Genomic DNA, 19617 nt, shown 5'->3' on the forward strand with positions numbered 1-19617 from the left:
AACATCCACTAACTATGACCAGAAGCAAATGCAATACCTTTGTAAGAAGAGTTCAGTCACATCCCACTGAATGGAGACCCTGGGGCAGACAGAGGACCTGCTGGAGGTCACCGTTGGCCTGTGACTCCCCCCAGGAGGTGCTGGGATCTGTGGCTAGGGAAGTTTGAAATGCAACCCCCAGCAAGCAAAGTGAAATGAATGGATGAATGAATTAATGTAAATATGCACTTGCAGGACCCAGTGTTGTTCTCTGGGACTTTGCGGATGAATCTAGACCCTTTTGAGATGTTCAGTGATGAGGAGATCTGGAAAGTTTTAGAACTGGCTCACCTGAAGGATTATGTAAAGATTCTGCCAGCAGGACTGCAGCATGAAGTCGCAGAAGGAGGAGAGAATCTCAGGTAGGGATAAACCTGACTATTTGAATTATGTATGTAGAGCACATGCCATGATATACAATCTATCTATCATTTAGTACTCCAAATACAGTACTGTGCAAAAGTCGTAGGCACCCTATATATTTTTTTCATACAGTCTTTGTTATGGATTTCTGTTTATGACATCTACATTATCGCGTCAGTACAAAAACATTTTAGAGTCCAAACGTTCATTTTCTAGAACAAAATTAAATGTTACAGAAAAAAAGATGTTTGTATCTGAGCAACGTATTACGCAAGAGTGCACTTTTCAGATTAAAAAAGAAAACATAATAAAGGCTGCTGGGTTTTGGTGCAAAATTAAGAAGTAAGTGTGACAGTCAAAGCGTCCAGAAGAACTGTGGCTGGTTCTGCAAGATGCTCAGTAAAGCCTACAGCTCATTTCCTTATAAAACTGCACTCACTGTACCCGAGACGACTATATTTATTTATTTATTTATTTAAAGCAAAGGGTCATCACCAAATATTGCCTTTTTTTTGTTTATTGGCTTAGTGCTGTTTATAATATATATATTTTAATGTTGAAACATTTAATTTAATTATTTTTAAGCCATTTTTGCTCAACAGCATTTTTTTTACATGTGCCTAAGGCTTTTGCACAGGGCTGTATATATGTGTGCAAATTTAAACTAGAAATGAGTGTATTCTAAACTAGATTTTTTTTCTTTTAAATTAAATATGAACTCTACAGTTACATTCCTGTGTGTGTGTATATATGTGTGTGTGTATATATATATATATGTGTGTGTGTATGTATGTATATATATATATATATATATATATATATATATATATATATATATATATATTTATTTATTTATTCAGTTGATATCAACTGAGGATAAATTTGCTAATTAAGTTATTCTACAAAATCGAGTCGTACATGAGCTGATAGCTGATGAGGCACATCGCACCAAGTCAGCTATAAGCCATGTAGGACAAGATTGATTGGTATAACTGTTTTATTCTATCCACATTCGCTGGATTTTGAGAAACAGAAAATTTTTATTTTTATCTTTTGCAAATTTGAGAAATAAAAACTTTATACAAAATGTCCGACAAAATCATTTTTGCTGAGAATGTAAAAAAGGCAAAGTGACAATAGCAATTTGTGGAAAATGCAATAATAATAATTCTTGAAAAATAAAAAAAATATACATTCTTACTATCAAATATTTTTATTCCATATTTTGTTGCTTTTTTGTATTTTTTTATTTAGGTTTCTTCTTCTTCTTCGTCTTCTTCTTCTTCAGGGTTTTTTGGTGGTTGGCAATCCAACTTAAAGGTGCATTATTGTCACCAACTGGGCTGGGGTGTGGAACAGGAGATATTTGGAAAAACAACAAAACTATATTCTTTTAGCGATTTGTGTTTCTTTTAAATATGTGATAAAAAAAATTTTGGGGGAGTGGTTTCGAGTAGAGACTTTTTGTCCTCGATTGGTTCAGCAACACGCTCCTCCATTTTGTTTTTCCCTACTCATGGTATATGAGCCGATAGCCGATTAGTGGAGTAGCCAATCAGAGCACACGATTGCTCATATCCAGTGAATGTGGATAGAATAATTTGTATTATTATAATTACCTTGCTAGCTAAACTTCAATGGCTCCAGTGGCATCTAATATCAGAATCAAAGTAATTAAAGCCATAACTGCAGCATGGCTTATGTATATATGTGTGAGACATGAAGCAGCAGAAACACTAAGAACTAAACATACAGCAACTAGATAGTGGATTGTACCTATGAGTGCTGAGAAGCTTTCAATATAGCTTATGCTTGCAGTGACACTGGGGCAGACCAGCTGGAGAGATTATATTGCTGGTTTGGCTTGGGAATATCTGGGGATCTCCCAGAAGGAGCTGTGGCTGGGCACAGAGAAGTCTGGAATGATTTTCTCAGCCTGTTGCCACTATGACTGACCCCCTCTAAGAATAGCAAAATGAAATTGTGTATCGCAAATGGACAAAACCATTTATTAGAACGTAAGTTACGAAGGTAACTATGGATCTGTGAGACTGAGGGATGACTGTCACTACGGTCTAAAAAAGGAATGATCACCTTCGTTCTGCCCATCACCAAGACCATGTGTCAACAAAGTCATGTCCATGAACTCCGGAAGCAGAACGACTCACATTATAAATAGCAGAGATTGCTCCCGGTTCAGTCTCCTACCTTGAGCGCCTCAGGATGGTCCGAGCGACAAGGATAGTGACGGTCATCCCTCGGTCTCACAGATCCATAGTTACCTTCGTAACTTACAATCTGTTTTGACCTCGCTCTGACCGTCACTATGGTCTAAAAAAGGGATGACACATACCAAAAAAGTCGCAAGGAACCCAGAATTAGTCATTAGAACCTCGCTCGGTCACAGACATGAGGGCGGCGGCGCCGACCGGAGCTGGGCGAGTTACGTCCACCCTGTAAAATCTGGTAAAAGTGCATGGCGTAGCCCATGAAGCCACTGCACGGATCTCGCCTGCTGTCACACCCCTAAGGGCAGCCCAAGACATAGCTACACTTCTGGTACCGTAGAGTGAGCCCTCATACCCGAAGAGACCAGTATCCCCTGAGCCCTGTAAGCATGGGAAATAACCTCCACCAGCCAATGAGACAGCCTCTGTTTGGAAAGCGGCAGCCCGCACTTCGCCACCCCATAACAGACAAAAAGTTAAGAGTGCGTTCTCCTCAAGGACTGTGTACGGGCCAGATAAGCCCTCAAGGCCCTGACTGGGCACAAACTGAGCAACTTGTCCTGCTCTGCCTGCGAGGCAGAGGAAGGCTGGAATTGGGACACCTCCAGAACCTGGTTGATGGACTGCTGATTAAGAACCTTTGGCAGAAAAGCTGGATTTGGCCAAATCGACATGCCAGTGCCTCCTGCCTGCCACCTTAGACAGTCGTCGCTAATGGAGAGAGCACACAGCTCTCCGACCTGCTTTGCTGAACAGAGTGCCAAGAGAAAAGCAGTCTTAAGGGACAAAGATGACAAATCTGCATCTGAAATAGGCTTATACGGACCTTCAGTGAGCGATGTTAAGACTGTGGGCAGATCCCAGCTCGGCACCTGCAAGGTGCAACCTGGACGCAACTGGCGTGCTCCCTTCAAGACCTGGCCAATCAAAGAATGCCTACCCAGGGGTCTGTTGTCTGCGCCCTCATGAAAGGCTGAAATGGCTGAAGCATAGACCTTTATTGTACTGACTGCCTTGCCTTGATCCAAATGGGAGTGCAAGAAGCATAAAACGTGGCACAGGGCAAGCTGCTGGCTCAAGACCCATGCCGGCACATCAATCTGAAAAGATCCTCCATCTGAGTGCATAGCAAGCTCTAGTAGATGGAGCCCTGGTGTTATTGAGTGTCTATTGTACAGACTCATCTAGCCGCTCAGTGATGGACTCTGCAGGGGCCAAACCCATAGACGTAAGGCACCTGGGTTCGGATACCAGATCTGCCCATCCGCCTGTGACAGAAGATCCACTCTGCATGGTAACTGCCATGGCTGCCCCGTGAGGGAGTACTGTTCTGTGCAGTGTGTTGTCTCTGCTGACGCAAAGAGATCCACTTGTGCAACACCGTACCACATCCAGATCTGGCTGATGATGTCCGTGTTCAGTCTCCATTCTCCTGGGAGTGGCCCCGTCCTGGAGAGAATGTCGGCCGCTCTGTTCTTCACACTCAGGATGTGCACTGCCCTCCGTGAAGAGAGTTGTGGCCATGCCCATGTCAGCAACTCCTCTGCCACCTGGAGGCACCACCGGGACCTCGTGCCCCTTGGTGATTCACATGATACACCGCCGAGGTGCTGTCTGTCCTCACAAGAACATGTTAGTATTGCAACACCGGCAGGAATCTTCGAAGAGCGAGATGGATGACCTTCAGTTCGAGGACGTTTATGTGCTCCAACATCCACGGGGGTTGCCTCCAAGGACGTAGAGCTTGGATGCAAGCCCGAGACACACGCAGCCTCACCTGCCTGTCGTCTTTCAGGTGAAGATGGAAAGCGTTGAACCAGCACCGCAGGGGGCGTGCCCTCAGCAGGCCAAGGGGAATTACTGCTGCTGCCGCGGCCATCAAACCCAGCAGCTTCTGGACTCTGTGAGCCGTAACAAAACTGCCCAAGCGGAAATACTTCAGCATTTCGATCAAGCTGTCCACTCTCCGTGGAGTGAGAGACACAGTCATGCCGACTGAGTCAAGGAAGATGCTAAGGATTTCCACCTGTTGGTGGGGTTGCAGGTTGCTCTTCTTGTGGCTGACCGTGAAGCCCAAGGATTGGATGTGGGCCAGAACTGTGTCTGTGTTGCGCACTACCTGCTCTTGGGAGGGGGCGCAGATGAGCCAATCGTCCAGGTAGGGTAGGATTTTCAGACCTCGAGCCTGGAGGGGGGACAGTGTGGCTGACACCATGTGAGTAAAAATCCTTGGGGCCAGGGAAAGGCCAAAAGGAAGGACCTGGAACTGGAACACCCTGCCCTGGAAGGCAAAGCACAGGAAGGGCCTGTGTTCTGGGCAGATTGGAACGTGGAAATACGTGTCCTTTCGGTCCAGAGATGTGAACCACTCCCCCTGCCGGATGGACTGCATTACCACTCTTGTGTGGACCATCTTGAAAGGCAGCACCTTGAGATATCGGTTCAAGGGCCTGAGGTCAAGAACAGGCCGATGACCGCCGTCTTTTTTGGGAACAATAAAATACTTGGAGTAGAACCCAGTGAGCTGTGCGCTGGGCGGTACTTCTGAGGTGGCCCCTTTTAGAAGTAACTCTTGAACCTCCTTGATGAGTACGGACATCAAAGCTGGGTTTTTTACGGATGTTACCCTGACCCCTGAAAACGTAGGGGGTTGCCGTCGAAATTGCAATAGGTCATACGACCCAAGGGACTGGCGCAATCCCCTCCCAGGACGTCCGTGACAGCTGGGAAAAACAATCAATGGGCGACCCAAGACTCCTATGCAGGACCGCTGCCGCGGCCTGCACCCCTGCCTGTGCCCTGCTGCAGTCCTCTTCTTCCCCTGGGTCGGGGATTTGGGGCCATACTTCGGTCAGGTGCACAAAATCACCAATCCCGTGGGGCCACCGGGTCATTGCCCGCTGGCAGAGGCTGGGTGGGCTGCCGCAGCCTATACCTACCCATAGGCGCCTGGCTGGCAGTTGAAGCCGACTTACTGCACACATGCTGGACAGCTTCCCTAGATGCCGCAGTGTGCTCAGCGTGATCAAGCACCACCTGGGATCCTGGGTGACAGACGTGCCCAGGCACCACGGGGAGGCTCAGCAGCTCCTGCTTGATGGCTTCCAGCAGGGAGGTTTGCGCCAGCCAAACCTGTCTGCGGCACAACACCGCAGAGGCCATAGCATCCCCCACGTCTTGTCAGCTGGGAGTGGGAAGAAAGAGCTGCATCCACCAGGGCCCTGGTGTCCTGATCGTCTGGGCTCAGCGTCTTCTGTAGATCCGCCAGGGTGATGGCTAGAGCGTTACCCATTCGGGCCGTTCGTGCCAATGCATTAAAAGAGCGAGTGGCCAGGCGGTCCATCTTGGTGCACTTCTTACAAGGGCAATGTGGATTGGGGGATACACGGGCAAGGCCCAGGGACATCAATGTGGCTATTGATGGCTCAACTGGTGGCATGTCCCCCAGTCCAGTCTCAACTGGGTAACCAGCTGTTGCTAGCTGGTGGCAGCCTGCATGAAACTGGGGGCACTGCAACGACTTACCCCATGTTGACTTGAGCATTGCTGTGTAATCATCTGCCACAGGTATAGGAGGTGGTGGGGTAGTGCAAGAGGTGCCCTCCCAAACTCCTCCCAAAGGAGCCAGGGCAGGTGGAGGCACCTGAAGGCCCAGGACCTTGGCAGCGCTCAGCACCTGTGACACCAGGGAGCTGACAGGGGCCTCTTCCGTCCCTGTGGAGCCGTCAGCCGGCTCTGCAGAGCCAGAATGCAGGTCTCCCCCGAGGCTGTCCCTACCTGTTGTTGTGTCGTCTGTCGCTGTTTGGGGAGCGTAGAGGGATAGCACATCCACATCGCCCCGCCCATCTTCCTCACCATAGCTCTCAGGCCTGGATGAGAGGGTACCCCCCTGGCCCGGGGGCAAGGAAGTAGATGACGAGCCCTGGTGACCTTCCAGCCTGTCCATCCTCTGTGACAGAGCCTGGAGAATTGAGAGGATCTGGAGTGACTCCGTGTTACCAGTCTCCGTCACTGTAGCTGAGGCAGGGCCCTTAGCAGGTCTGGGCGCCTCTCTTTGGGCAGACCTGTGGGGGGACTCCCGCTGCCGGTCACGTGAATGCTTGCATTTGTGCTTATGCCCATGCTTACTGGAGAGGGACAACTGGTCGGGGGAGCGTCGCCTCTCTCTCCGGCTTTCGCACACATGGCCGCCCACCTGGCTGGCCCGGCGCTGTCTTTCCCCCCTGGAGAGGTCACAGGCCGCGCTGCAGGGGTTGTCCACGTCCTCCAGCACATGGGCAGCTCCAAGGCACATTGGACACTCCCTGTGCCCATCTCTGGAACTCATTGAGGCCCTGCAAATCCTGTAGTAGTGGGAAGTCATCGTAGCCACACAGAGGCCTAGGCGGTCTGAAGTCTGGAGTCCTCCTTGAGTAATCCACCAAGGTATTATGGTGGCCCACACCAGTGTGCAAACGCACTTAGTGGGCGCACACTAGCCCCACCGGCTGCGAACAGCGGTATAGGGTATGCCACAGGATCACAATGGTGGCCCGCACCAGTGCATGAATGCACTTAGCGGGCACACACTAGCCCCACCAGCTGCGAACAGGGGTATAGGGCATGGCAGAGGAGGTGTCACAGAGGAGCATTGTCGCGGCCTGCACCTGAACGCACCTGATGGAAACAGGAAAAACACAGCACACAGTATTATGATGGCCCACACCAGCGCACAAATGCACTTAGCGGGCGCACACTAGCCCCACCAGCTGCAGACAGGGGTATAGGGTGTGGCACAGGAACACTGCCGAGGCCTGCACAGCATGCAAACGCACCTAGCAGGCTACACCAGTGAACAACAACAACAACAAAAAAAGGCACGACACAATAGCAGGTGCACACCAAAACACAGTATGAAACTCAAATAACAAATCCACTTACCGTGGCGATATAGGACAATTCAAACAAATATAGCGCTACATGGCCTGTAACAGCAGTCTGACAGGCTCACACGATTTCCGGCTGCGACAACAACAGGAAAAAAGCACAAAACATGGGTATTACGGCGGCCCACACCAGCGTGCGAACGCACTTAGTAGGCTCGCACTAAGCCCACGGCTGCGAACAGCGGTATAGGCACACAGTGGTAACAAACTCAGATTACCCGGAAATCTAGTGCATATAACATCAAACAAAAAGGATACCTGAAAAAAACTAGCTTACAGCCTACCGGCAAATTAAGCTAAGCACATAGCTCAGAAATACACAAACCACAACAATCCTCGGGGACACAAGGCACCCGTACCGCGCAGGTAACGAATTAGTGGAATGTGAAGCAAAGAAATCAGGATTTCTTACCTTACGGGTCTCTTACTTACGGTCTCGTATGAGGCGATCAAGATGAGAGACTGAACCAGGAGCAATCTCTGCTATTTATAACATGAGTCGTTCTGCTTCCGGAGGTCATGGACATGACTTTGTTGACATATGGTCTCGGTGATAGGCAGAACAAAGGTGATCATTCCTTTTTTAGACCGTAGTGACGGTCAGAGCGAGGTCGAAACAGATCTTCTCTGTAGGAGTCAGGGGAGAAAAATGGACTTGGGGCCAACTCATGGTTTTTATTATACCCCCACTGCGAAGGGGGGGGGGGTATACTGGTTTATCTCTGTCCGTCTGTCCAAAGCACCCTTTTTCTCAGCAACCACAAATCATAGCCACTTTGTACTTGGTACCAAACTTCAGCTTGCGGTTCTGTACCGTGTGTACCATTTTCAGGTCTGTCGCACATCGACTTCCTGTTTACCAACTTAATGTATTTACGAAACGTATAGTGTGGATTGACATTTTCGGAACACTTTTTTCTCAGCAACTACAAATCACAGTTGCTTCAGATTTGGTACTGAGCTTCAGCTTGGGGTTCTACAGTGGTTCTTGAAAGTTTGTGAACCCTTTAGAATTTTCTATATTTCTGCATAAATATGACCTAAAACAACATCAGATTTTCACACAAGTCCTAAAAGTACATAAAGAGAACCCAGTTAAATAAATGAGACAAAAATATTATACTTGGTCATTTATTCATGGAGGAAAATGAAATGAAAATATTACATATCTGTGAGTGGCAAAAGTATGTGAACCTTTGTTTTCAGTATCTGGTGTGACCCCCCCTTGTGCAGCAATAACTGCAACTAAACGTTTCCGGTAACTGTTGATCAGTCCTGCACACCGGCTTGGAGGAATTTTAGCCCATTCCTCCATACAGAACAGCCTTGTGTGGAAATCTGATGATGTTTTAGGTCATATTTATGCAGAAATATAGAAAATTCTAAAGGGTTCACAAACTTTCAAGCACTACTGTATACTGTGTATACCGTTCTCAGGTCTGTTGCACATCAACTTCCTGTTTACCAACTGAATGTATTTACGAAACATATAGGGTGGATTTTGATGCTATTTCAAGAATCAAAATGCTATTTCAAAATGACAGTTTACCAGGATGCTCTTTGAAATCCCTGAAGAGAACACTGCTCTTTACTTACTTGTTTCAGGGTTAATTATGTGTTGAAGTCACCATTCATAATAAGTGTCCTATTCCTTTGATTGCTTGCATTCTGATTTAAGCGAGAGTGGGGGGGATACATAAGGCTAGGCTGACACTTGCACGATTCCGTGGCACGCATTGGCACGACTCGAGTTGTGCCAGTGCGCAAACTAATCGTAAACTGGCGTGAAGTGTGCGTAAACCCGTCGTGACTGCGTGCCATGTCGGGACGAGAATTTTGAAATGTTCAAAATTTTGGTCACGACAAAATTTCACGACCGGGTCATGAACTATGCGCAAACTGTTCGTGATCTCGTCGTGAACTCGTCAGGACGATGCGGGAGGATGCGTGCCAGTGCGTGGAAGTGCGCGCCATGCCACGACTGTCACGAACTGCCACGAATAGTTCACAAACAGCTCACGTCGAGTTCACGAGTAGTTCATGACATGTTCACGAATTGGTGCACGTCGCAGCGTGGCCGTGCCTTCCCACTGACATGGTCACGCATTGATGGCACAAGCAGTTCACGACTAGTTTACGCACTTCACGAACAGTTTGCGCATGGCACGAGCAGTTCACGACGAGTTCACGAGCAGTTCACGACTACTGCGCGACAGTGGCGCTCGCGTCGGTGCGGGGGTATATATAGGGCTTCCCGGACACTTCTCGCCATTCGCAATTTTTTTTCTTGCTTTTTTTCTTTAATGTCTTTTATTTTCTTTTTTTTTTTAAAGATTTTTTTTGGGCTTTTTTCACCTTTATTGGATAGGACAGTGTAGAGACAGGACAGGAAATGAGTGGGAGAGAGAGATGGGGAGGGATCAGGAAATGACCTCGGGTCGGAATCGAACCCAGGTCCCCGGATTTATGTTATGGCGCCTTAGCCACCTGAACCATGATGCCCCCAATGTCTTTTATTTTCTATTCCTTCATGACTTTTTTTGGGGGGGGAGTTTCGTTTCTTTTATTTCAAAAATGGAACAACTGTGGATGCAGCTCATGAAGCTACTACCATTCTTTCTTGCCAAGGGACAGCACCAGCAGGGGACATGTAGTAATGTGACAGGTAGTCTCGCTGATCCTTTGCATCCTTCTGGGTATGATGGCCGGTTAGAGGCAGCAGCCCCTGCAGGTGTCGGTCAGTCCTCCATCCACCAGGGATCAGATCATGTGTGTCCGAATCTTCACGGTCCACTTCTGAAATTGCGTGTGGGTATCTGATGAGGATGAGGTTGTGCATGACACAGGCATGCCCAAGTCGGCACGACACCGTCCGAATTGCGCAAACTCGTCGTGCCAATGCGGGAAGTGCGTAAACTATGCGCAAACTATGCGTGAACTCGTCGTGCCAGTTCGTGAACGTGGACGGGCACGCATTCGTGAACTCGTCGTGAACTATGCATGAACTAGTCGTGAACAGTGCGGGAGCCTCCCAGTTCGTGCCCCAAAATGGCACGACTTGCCACGACAAAATCGTGGCCAAAAGTCGTGCAAGTGTCAGCCTAGGGTAAGTAAGCAGTAGCTCACAGTTGATCTTGTTCCCCCCCCCCAACAAAATGATGGTAGACATGGGCTGTGGGTGGGAGGGATGCCATTTACTCTCTCCCATCAATCATAGGGGCACAAGCCAAGGATAGCGTCGAACAACTCAAGTATCAAGTATGTGGAAGAGGGCAGTCTGCATTTTGCACTTTACTCCTGAGGATGTTTCATTGCCCTGTGAGCCTGAATGAGCAGCACATACAAAAGATGCGTTTGGCTGACTAAACGTGTGTGTGTGTGTGTGTGTATGTACCGTGGTGCTTGAAAGTTTGTGAACCCTTTAGAATATGACCTAAAACAACATCAGATTTTCACACAAGTCCTAAAAGTAGATAATGAGAACCCAGTTAAACAAATGCGACAAAAATATTATACTTGGTCATTTATTTATTGAGGAAAATGATCCAATATTACATATCTGTGAGTGGCAAAAGTATGTGAACCTCTAGGATTAGGAGTTAATTTGAAGGTGAAATTACAGTCAGGTGTTTTCAATCAATGGGATGACAATCAGGTGTCAGTGGGCACCCTGTTTTATTTAAAGAACAGGGATCTATCAAAGTCTGATCTTCACAACACATGTTTGTGGAAGTGTATCATGGCACGGACAAAGGAGATTTCTGAGGACCTCAGAAAAAGTGTTGATGCTCTTCAGGCTGGAAAAGGTTACAAAACCATCTCTAAAGAGTTTGGACTCCACCAATCCACAGTCAGACAGATTGTGTACAAATGGAGGAAATTCAAGACCATTGTTACCCTCCCCAGGACTGGTCGACCAACAAAGATCACTCCAAGAGCAAGGCATGTAATAGTTGGCGAGGTCACAAAGGACCCCAGGGTAACTTCTAAGCAACTGAAGGCCTCTCTCACATTGGCTAATTTTAATGTTCATGAGTCCACCATCAGGAGAACACTGAACAACAATGGTGTGTATGGCAGGGTTGCAAGGAGAAAGCCACTGTTCTCCAAAAAGAACATTGCTGCTTGTCTGCAGTTTGCTAAAGATCATGTGGACAAGCCACAAGGCTATTGGAAAAATGTTTTGTGAATGGATGAGACCAAAATAGAACTTTTTGGTTGAAATGAGAAGCGTTGTTTGGAGAAAGGAAAAACATTGCATTCCAGCATAAGAACCTTTTCCCATTTGTGAAACATGGTGGTGGTAGTATCATGGTTTGGGCCTGTTTTGCTGCATCTGGGCCAGGATGGCTTGCCATCATTGATGGAACAATGAATTCTGAATTACAGTATACCAGCAAATTCTAAAGGAAAATGTCAGGACATCTGTCCATGAACTGAATCTCAAGAGAAGGTGGGTCATGCAGCAAAACGGCGACCCTAACCACACAAGTCATTCTACAAAGAATGGTTAAAAAAGAACAAAGTTAATGTTTTGGAATGGCCAAGTCAAAGTCCTGACATTAATCGAAATGTGGTGGAAGGACCTGAAGTGAGCAGTTCATGTGAGGAAACCCACCAACATCCCAAAGTTGAAGCTGTTCTGTACAGAGGAATGGGCTAAAATTCCTCCAAGCCGGTGTGCAGGACTGATCAACAGTTACCGGAAACGTTTATTTGCAGTTATTGCTGCACAAGGGGGTCACACCAGATACTGAAAGCAAAGGTTCACATACTTTTGCCACTCACAGATATGTAATATTGGATCATTTTCCTCAATAAATAAATGACCAAGTATAATATTTTTGTCTCATTTGTTGAACTAGGTTCTCTTTATCTACAACCCCAATTCCAAAAAAGTTGGGACAAAGTACAAATTGTAAATAAAAATGGAATGCAATGATGTAGAATTTTCAAAATTCCATATTTTATTCAGAATAGAACATAGATAACATATCAAATGTTTAAACTGAGAAAATGTATCATTTAAAGAGAAAAATTAAGTGATTTTTAAATTTCATGACAACAACACATCTCAAAATAGTTGGGACAAGGCCATGTTTCCCACTGGGAAACATCCCCTTTTCTCTTTACAACAGTCTGTAAATGTCTGGGGACTGAGGAGACAAGTTGCTCAAGTTTAGGGATAGGAATGTTAACCCATTCTTGTCTAATGTAGGATTCTAGTTGCTCATCTGTCTTAGGTCTTTTTTGTCGTATCTTCCGTTTTATGATGCGCCAAATGTTTTCTGTAGGTGAAAGATCTGGACTGCAGGCTGGTCAGTTCAGTACCCGGGCCCTTCTTCTACGCAGCCATGATGCTGTAATTGATGCAGTATGTGGTTTGGCATTGTCATGTTGGAAAATGCAAGGTCTTCCCTGAAAGAGATGTCGTCTGGATGGGAGCATATGTTGCTCAAGAACCTGGATATACCTTTCAGCATTGATGGTGTCTTTCTAGATGTGCAAGCTGCCCATACCTAATGCAACCCCATACCATCAGAGATGCAGGCTTCTGAACTGAGCGCTGATAACAACTTGGGTCGTCCTTCTCTTTTGTCCGAATGACACGGCATCCCTGATTTCCATAAAGAACTTCAAATTTTGATTTGTCTGACCACAGAACAGTTTTCCACTTTGCCACAGTCCATTTTAAATGAGCCTTGGCCCAGAGAAGACGTCTGCGCTTCTGGATCATGTTTAGATACGGCTTCTTCTTTGAACTATAGAGTTTTAGCTGGCAACGGCGGATGGCACGGTGAATTGTGTTCACAGATAATGTTCTCTGGAAATATTCCTGAGCCCATTTTGTGATCTCCAATACAGAAGCATGCCTGTATGTGATGCAGTGCCGTCTAAGGGCCCGAAGATCACGGTCACCCAGTATGGTTTTCCGGCCTTGACCCTTACGCACAGAGATTCTTCCAGATTCTCTGAATCTTTTGATGATATTATACACTGTAGATGATATGTTCAAACTCTTTGCAATTTTACACTGTCGAACTCCTTTCTGATATTGTTCCACTATTTGTCGGTGCAGAATTAGGGGGGTTGGGGATCCTCTTCCCATCTTTACTTCTGAGAGCCACTGCCACTCCAAGATGCTCTTTTTATACCCAGTCATGTTAATGACCTATTGCCAATTGACCTAATGAGTTGCAATTTGGTCCTCCAGCTGTTCCTTTTTTGTACCTTTTGACTTTTCCAGCCTCTTATTGCCCCTGTCCCAACTTTGAGATGTGTTGCTGTCATGAAATTTCAAATGAGCCAATATTTGGCATGAAATGTCAAAATGTCTCACTTTCGACATTTGATATGTTGTCTATGTTCTATTGTGAATACAATATCAGTTTTTGAGATTTGTAAATTATTGCATTCCGTTTTTATTTACAATTTGTACTTTGTCCCAACTTTTTGGGAATCGGGGTTGTACTTTTAGGACTTATGTGAAAATCTGATGATGTTTTAGGTCATATTTATGCAGAAATATAGAAAATTCTAAAGGGTTCACAAACTTTCAAGCACCACTGTATATGTGTATGTATATATGTATGTTTTATGCGCACACACACACACACACACACACACACACACACACACACACACACACACAGATCATCATGTCAAGTAATTGCTGAACTGAAAAAACTCTCTCCAGAAACAACTATCAGAAAAAACTAATTTCTCGTTTATGCTTAATGCTAAGTAAGGATATGGATGGGACCCACTGTACTTATGTTCTGTTTATCATGTCCATATTTGTGCATATTTTCTGAAAACTAACAAACACATGAACTGGAGCAGTACCACCAGAAATCATGGGGGCAGTGTGAAACTTGAAAAATGGTGGAACCTTTTGAAGAGAAGTTATGCATTTTCTTCAGAAATTTTAAACATCTATTTGATGTTACTTTGCTTTTGCCTCTTTCTTAAGAGGTACATTATTCCGAGCTCCTCCACCATCACCATGTTTGTTGTTGTCGGAAGCTTTTAACTCTGAGCTGCCTTCTAATGGATGTATTGTTGAACATCCAGGCCCATGTAAAGGACACATGGAAGTATGTGGGCAGTGGTGGTTACATAATTTGAAATGGCTGTATTCATTTTTTGACATAAATGGACCTTAAAGGAACAGTCCACCGTACTTCCATAATGAAATATGTTCTTTTCTGAATTGAGACGAGCTTATCCGTACCTCTCCGAGCTTTGCGCGACCTCCCAGTCAGTCAGACGCGCTGTTACTCCTGTTTACTCCTGTTAGCAATGTAGCTAGGCTCAGTATGGCCAACGGTATTTTTTGGGGCTGTAGTTAGATGCGACCAAACTCTTCCACGTTTTTCCTGTTTACATAGGTTTATATGACCAGTGACATGAAACAAAGTTCAGTTAAAAAAATTGAAACGTGGCGATTTTCTATGCTATGGAAAGTCCGCACTATAATGACAGGCGTACTAACACCTTCTGCGCGCTTCGACAGCGCATTGATACCGTCACTCCTGGTCGCTCCAAACTACACTTCCCATGTGCCACAGCGCCCCTCGTCACCAGAATTCTAATCTCAACACCTGTCCCTAATTTACCAGCAATCACCTTCCCTATATGTGACGAGTCATGGAATCCACGGACACATGTCGGCCGAAACGAATCCGAGAAAATCGCAAAAGAAGCATTAATTAATTAATTAATTAATTAATTAATTCTTCTTTTGCGATTTTCTCGGATTCATTTCGGCCGACATGTGTCCGTGGATTCCATGACTCGTCACATATAAGCTCAGCTCTCACACTCTGACTTTGGGAAGTATTGTTCTCTGTACTTGTGCCTGCCTTTACCGAGCCATTTGACTATCTGCCTGACTTCCCATTATTGAACTCTTTGTTTATTTCTGACTTTGTTCTCTCACCTGATCTCTGATATTCTGTTCGCTGATCGACTGATCATTGCCCATCCCTGACTATGGCTCCAGTTTCCCGATTTGGCTTCGTTTACAGTTTGCGATGCACCTGCTCTCCCCTGCATTTGCATCCATAAGTGCCTGCACCCTGACAATCGGTGAATAATAACCTCGACTTGGTTTCGGTTATTATTCACCAATATTCACTTCACCTTCAGCAAATAATTGTTAAATAAAGCACTTAACTAACTAACTTGCTATAATAACTACTTATTAACTGAGCATGAGGTCTTTATGGGAAAATATGAGACCGAGGTCTTGACAGTAAGGATTGCGTTGTCAGCGGGGTTTGTATAAAAAGACCGAGGTCTGATATTTTCCAGTAAAGACATCGCAAGCAAGGTTAATAAGGAGTTTATTATATGGCTTTTTTTATTTCTAAGATTAAAATAGATAGCCATTATACTGAGATGTGATGCTGCTTTCAGCCATGTCATATTTGTAACGTAGTTGAGTCATGCATGCAGAATAAAGGGCGAGTGGTTTCAAAACTGAATTTCTATTAGCGGTAAGTGGTTTCTGAATGCTCTTTGTTGCTCATTTCTTGAATAACTTGGTGACTCTTGTTTATCTTTTGCATTTCAGCGATTTTTGATTCCATTTTGATTTCCATTTCATCTTTTTTTTTTTTTGGTCGTTTTTTTTTTTTTTGGCAACATTGAAAGCCAGTGCCTTCAAGTCTGTAATCGCTCACGGGTATTCCAGGAAAATTCTGCCCACCAAAGAACCAATCAGAGCACAGTTCTACAAAGGAAGTCACTTGTGCCATCCATCCATCCATTATCTGTAGCCGCTTATCCTGTTCTACAGGGTTGCAGGCAAGCTGGAGCCTATCCCAGCTGACTATGGTTGAGAGGCAGGGTACACCCTGGACAAGTCGCCAGGTTATCGCAGGGCTGACACAGAGACAAACAACCATTCACACTCACATTCACACCTACGGTCAATTTAGAGCCACCAATTAACGTAACCTGCATATCTTTGGACTGTGGAGGAAACCCATGCAGACATGGGGAGAACATGTAAACTCCACACAGAAAGGCCCTTGCCAGCCACTGGGTTCGAACCCAGGACCTTCTTGCTGTGAGGCGACAGTGCTAATAATAATTAAATAATATTGGCTGGCTTTGAGTGGGATATCGGATATATTCCATTCAGTTAGCATGATATTGAACAAGTCGAAGACGAGTAGCTGAATGGAATATATCTGATATACCATGAAAAACCAACCAATATTATTATTATTATTATTATACATACACATTTGATGGAACAATTATAGATTTTACAAAAAATTAAGAACATGGGGGTAACTTACCAATATTGAATGCTGATTCTGATCAAATGTAATTCAATGTTCTGTCAATCCACTGTACGGTACATGTACAAAGTCTAAGTTCTAACAATAACAATGGTACAAGTCTAAAAAGTCTGAACAACCACCCAACTTATACATAAGCTATGTACAGGGTGACAGTTCAAGTTCACAGTTACTTCTGGTCGTAGTTAACTGTTACATTACAGTTGTTCAGAACAAAAGGGCTTTGCTGAGTAAAGTCCACAAGTGGTAGCCTTTTGGGAGTTCAGCCCATCTTTCTCTTTCAAAATCTATCTTCCACTTTTAATTTTCCGCTTTAATGAAGCAAACCTCGTGGCCATGTTTGTGTACAAACTGTCAGTCACTCACTAGCGTGAAAGTTTTACATCTCCGACGTGTCTCTTTTCCAGCTTTTCCATATATTTAATGCGGAAGATTAAATGCATGAAGAATATCCAGTGAAGGTTTGGTAGCCTTTCGGGTGTTCAGCGCATCTCTTGCTTTCAAACTTTGCTCTAAATTTTCTGCTTTTAATGAAGCAAACCTCATGGCCATGTTTGTTTACAAACTGTCACAGTCACTCAATAGCGCAGAAGTTTTACACCTCTGACGTGTCTCTTTTCCAGCTTTTCAATGTCCGTTGGTAGGTTTTTCTCTTGTATATATGTGTGAAGAATATCTAATGAAGTTTTGGTAGCCTTTCAGGTGTTCAGCGCACCTTTAGTTTCAGTTTTCAGTTTATTTATTTAGTGCCTAAACCTAGCACTGGATCTTCTCTCTTTTGAGGCTGACAAAGAAATGATTGTGTGCATGCACAGCAGAAAACTTTTTCATTGGATATTCACATCTGCTCCAATGTGTGATGTCATGTTGTCTTGACAACCATGCAATATCGTAAACCAAATTCAACGCTAATTCTCCATTGGGTAGAGTGACATAATACACGTAGGATAAGCAATATGCTAACAATATTGCATGCAATCGAACCAAATGAATGAAACCTGCTAGAAGGAAATAGAATACATGTTTTTATTCCATCAAAAGTGTCCTGTATGTATAATAATTTAGATTATTACATTTTGTTAGCTACTACTTTTTTTTAGCCTGGTCTGTTAGGTGTCCCACAGGACTGGGCAAGGAACTAATGGATTTGTCAGTTGCTAACCTTTGCATCTAAAAGGGCATACCTCTTGCAATGATGAGACTTGCAGGGCCTTTATGTGTAATGCATTTCTTCTGTCTGATAACAATGAGGGAGAATTACAGTATTTGAATTTACAGGATTTGATCAATGCGGGGTCTGTATGCGTCCCAATATTAAAAGTGGCCCATGTCATTTATGGACTTCAGCTATAACTGTTGTACTGCTGTAAAAAAGTTTACAAATGAAATAAAAGGAATATCAGAATTGTGGAATGAATATTACCAGGACATGATGAATTAAAAGTAAAAATGTGACTCCTAGCACTATTAAATCTGATTTCTGAAGAAGACTTCTATTATGCCCTCTTTTCCATGTGCTCTGTCTGAGGGGGAAAAAAAGTGACTGAGCAAGAACAGTGAACAGTCTATTTGTCCAAAAATATTTATGATTTGTCTACCCCTGAGCTGGAATAATATTGGAGGGTTGATGTTTTGACGATGGTGGAGCACACTGTCTATCACATCAGTTCTTAGGTGTTCAATTGGATTGAAATCTGGAGACTCATAGCACACCAGTGACTGGTGGCCAGAGCATATGTTTTACATCCTTTCAATTCGTGTCCTGTGGATAGGGGCTCCAGTCATCCTGGAACCATCCGCTCCCATCAGGACAGAGATGGTTCATCACAGGATAAAGCAAATCAGTCAGAAGAACATTGCACTGACTTACAGTGACCTGTCTCTGTGAAGGGAAACCATGTCAGAAAAATGTCAGACACCTACTACAACCCTGATTCCAAAAAAGTTGGGACAAAGTACAAATTGTAAATAAAAATGGAATGCAATGATGTGGAAGTTTCAAAATTCCATAGTTTATTCAGAATAGAACATAGATGACATATCAAATGTTTAAACTGAGAAAATGTATCATTTAAAGAGGAAAAAATAGGTGATTTTAAATTTCATGACAACAACACATCTCAAAAAAGTTGGGACAAAGCCACGTTTACCACTGTGAGACATCCCCTTTTCTCTTTACAACAGTCTGTAAACGTCTGGGGACTGAGGAGACAAGTTGCTCAAGTTTAGGGACAGGAATGTTAACCCATTCTTGTCTAACGTAGGATTCTAGTTGCTCAACTGTCTTAGGTCTTTTTTGTCGTATCTTCCGTTTTATGATGCGCCAAATGTTTTCTATGGGTGAAAGATCTGGACTGCAGGCTGGCCAGTTCAGTACCCGGACCCTTCTTCTACGCAGCCATGATGCTGTAATTGATGCAGTATGTGGTTTGGCATTGTCATGTTGGAAAATGCAAGGTCTTCCCTGAAAGAGACGTCGTCTGGATGGGAGCGCATGTTGCTCTAGAACCTGGATATACCTTTCAGCATTGGTGTCTTTCCAGATGTGTACGCTGCCCATGCCACACTCACTAATGCAACCCCATACCATCAGAGATGCAGGCTTCTGAACTGAGCGCTGATAACAACTCGGTTCGTCCATCTCCTCTTTAGTCTGAATGACATGGCATCCCTGATTTCCATAAAGAACTTCAAATTTTGATTCGTCTGACCACAGAACAGTTTTCCACTTTGCCACAGTCCATTTTA

At 44.6% G+C, this 19617-nt stretch overlaps 1 protein-coding gene across 1 annotated transcript in view; it reads left to right on the plus strand.

Moving 5' to 3' along the window:
• LOC132882560 (ATP-binding cassette sub-family C member 2-like) overlaps positions 1-19617 on the plus strand; it is a 144311-nt gene that overhangs the window by 114474 nt on the left and 10220 nt on the right. The window contains exon 30 of the mRNA XM_060915654.1: positions 235-401. Coding sequence (XP_060771637.1) covers positions 235-401 — 167 coding nt within the window. The remainder of the gene's footprint in view (positions 1-234; positions 402-19617) is intronic.

Source organism: Neoarius graeffei, chromosome 3, assembly GCF_027579695.1.
Source record: "Neoarius graeffei isolate fNeoGra1 chromosome 3, fNeoGra1.pri, whole genome shotgun sequence".
Lineage (NCBI taxonomy): Eukaryota > Metazoa > Chordata > Actinopteri > Siluriformes > Ariidae > Neoarius > Neoarius graeffei.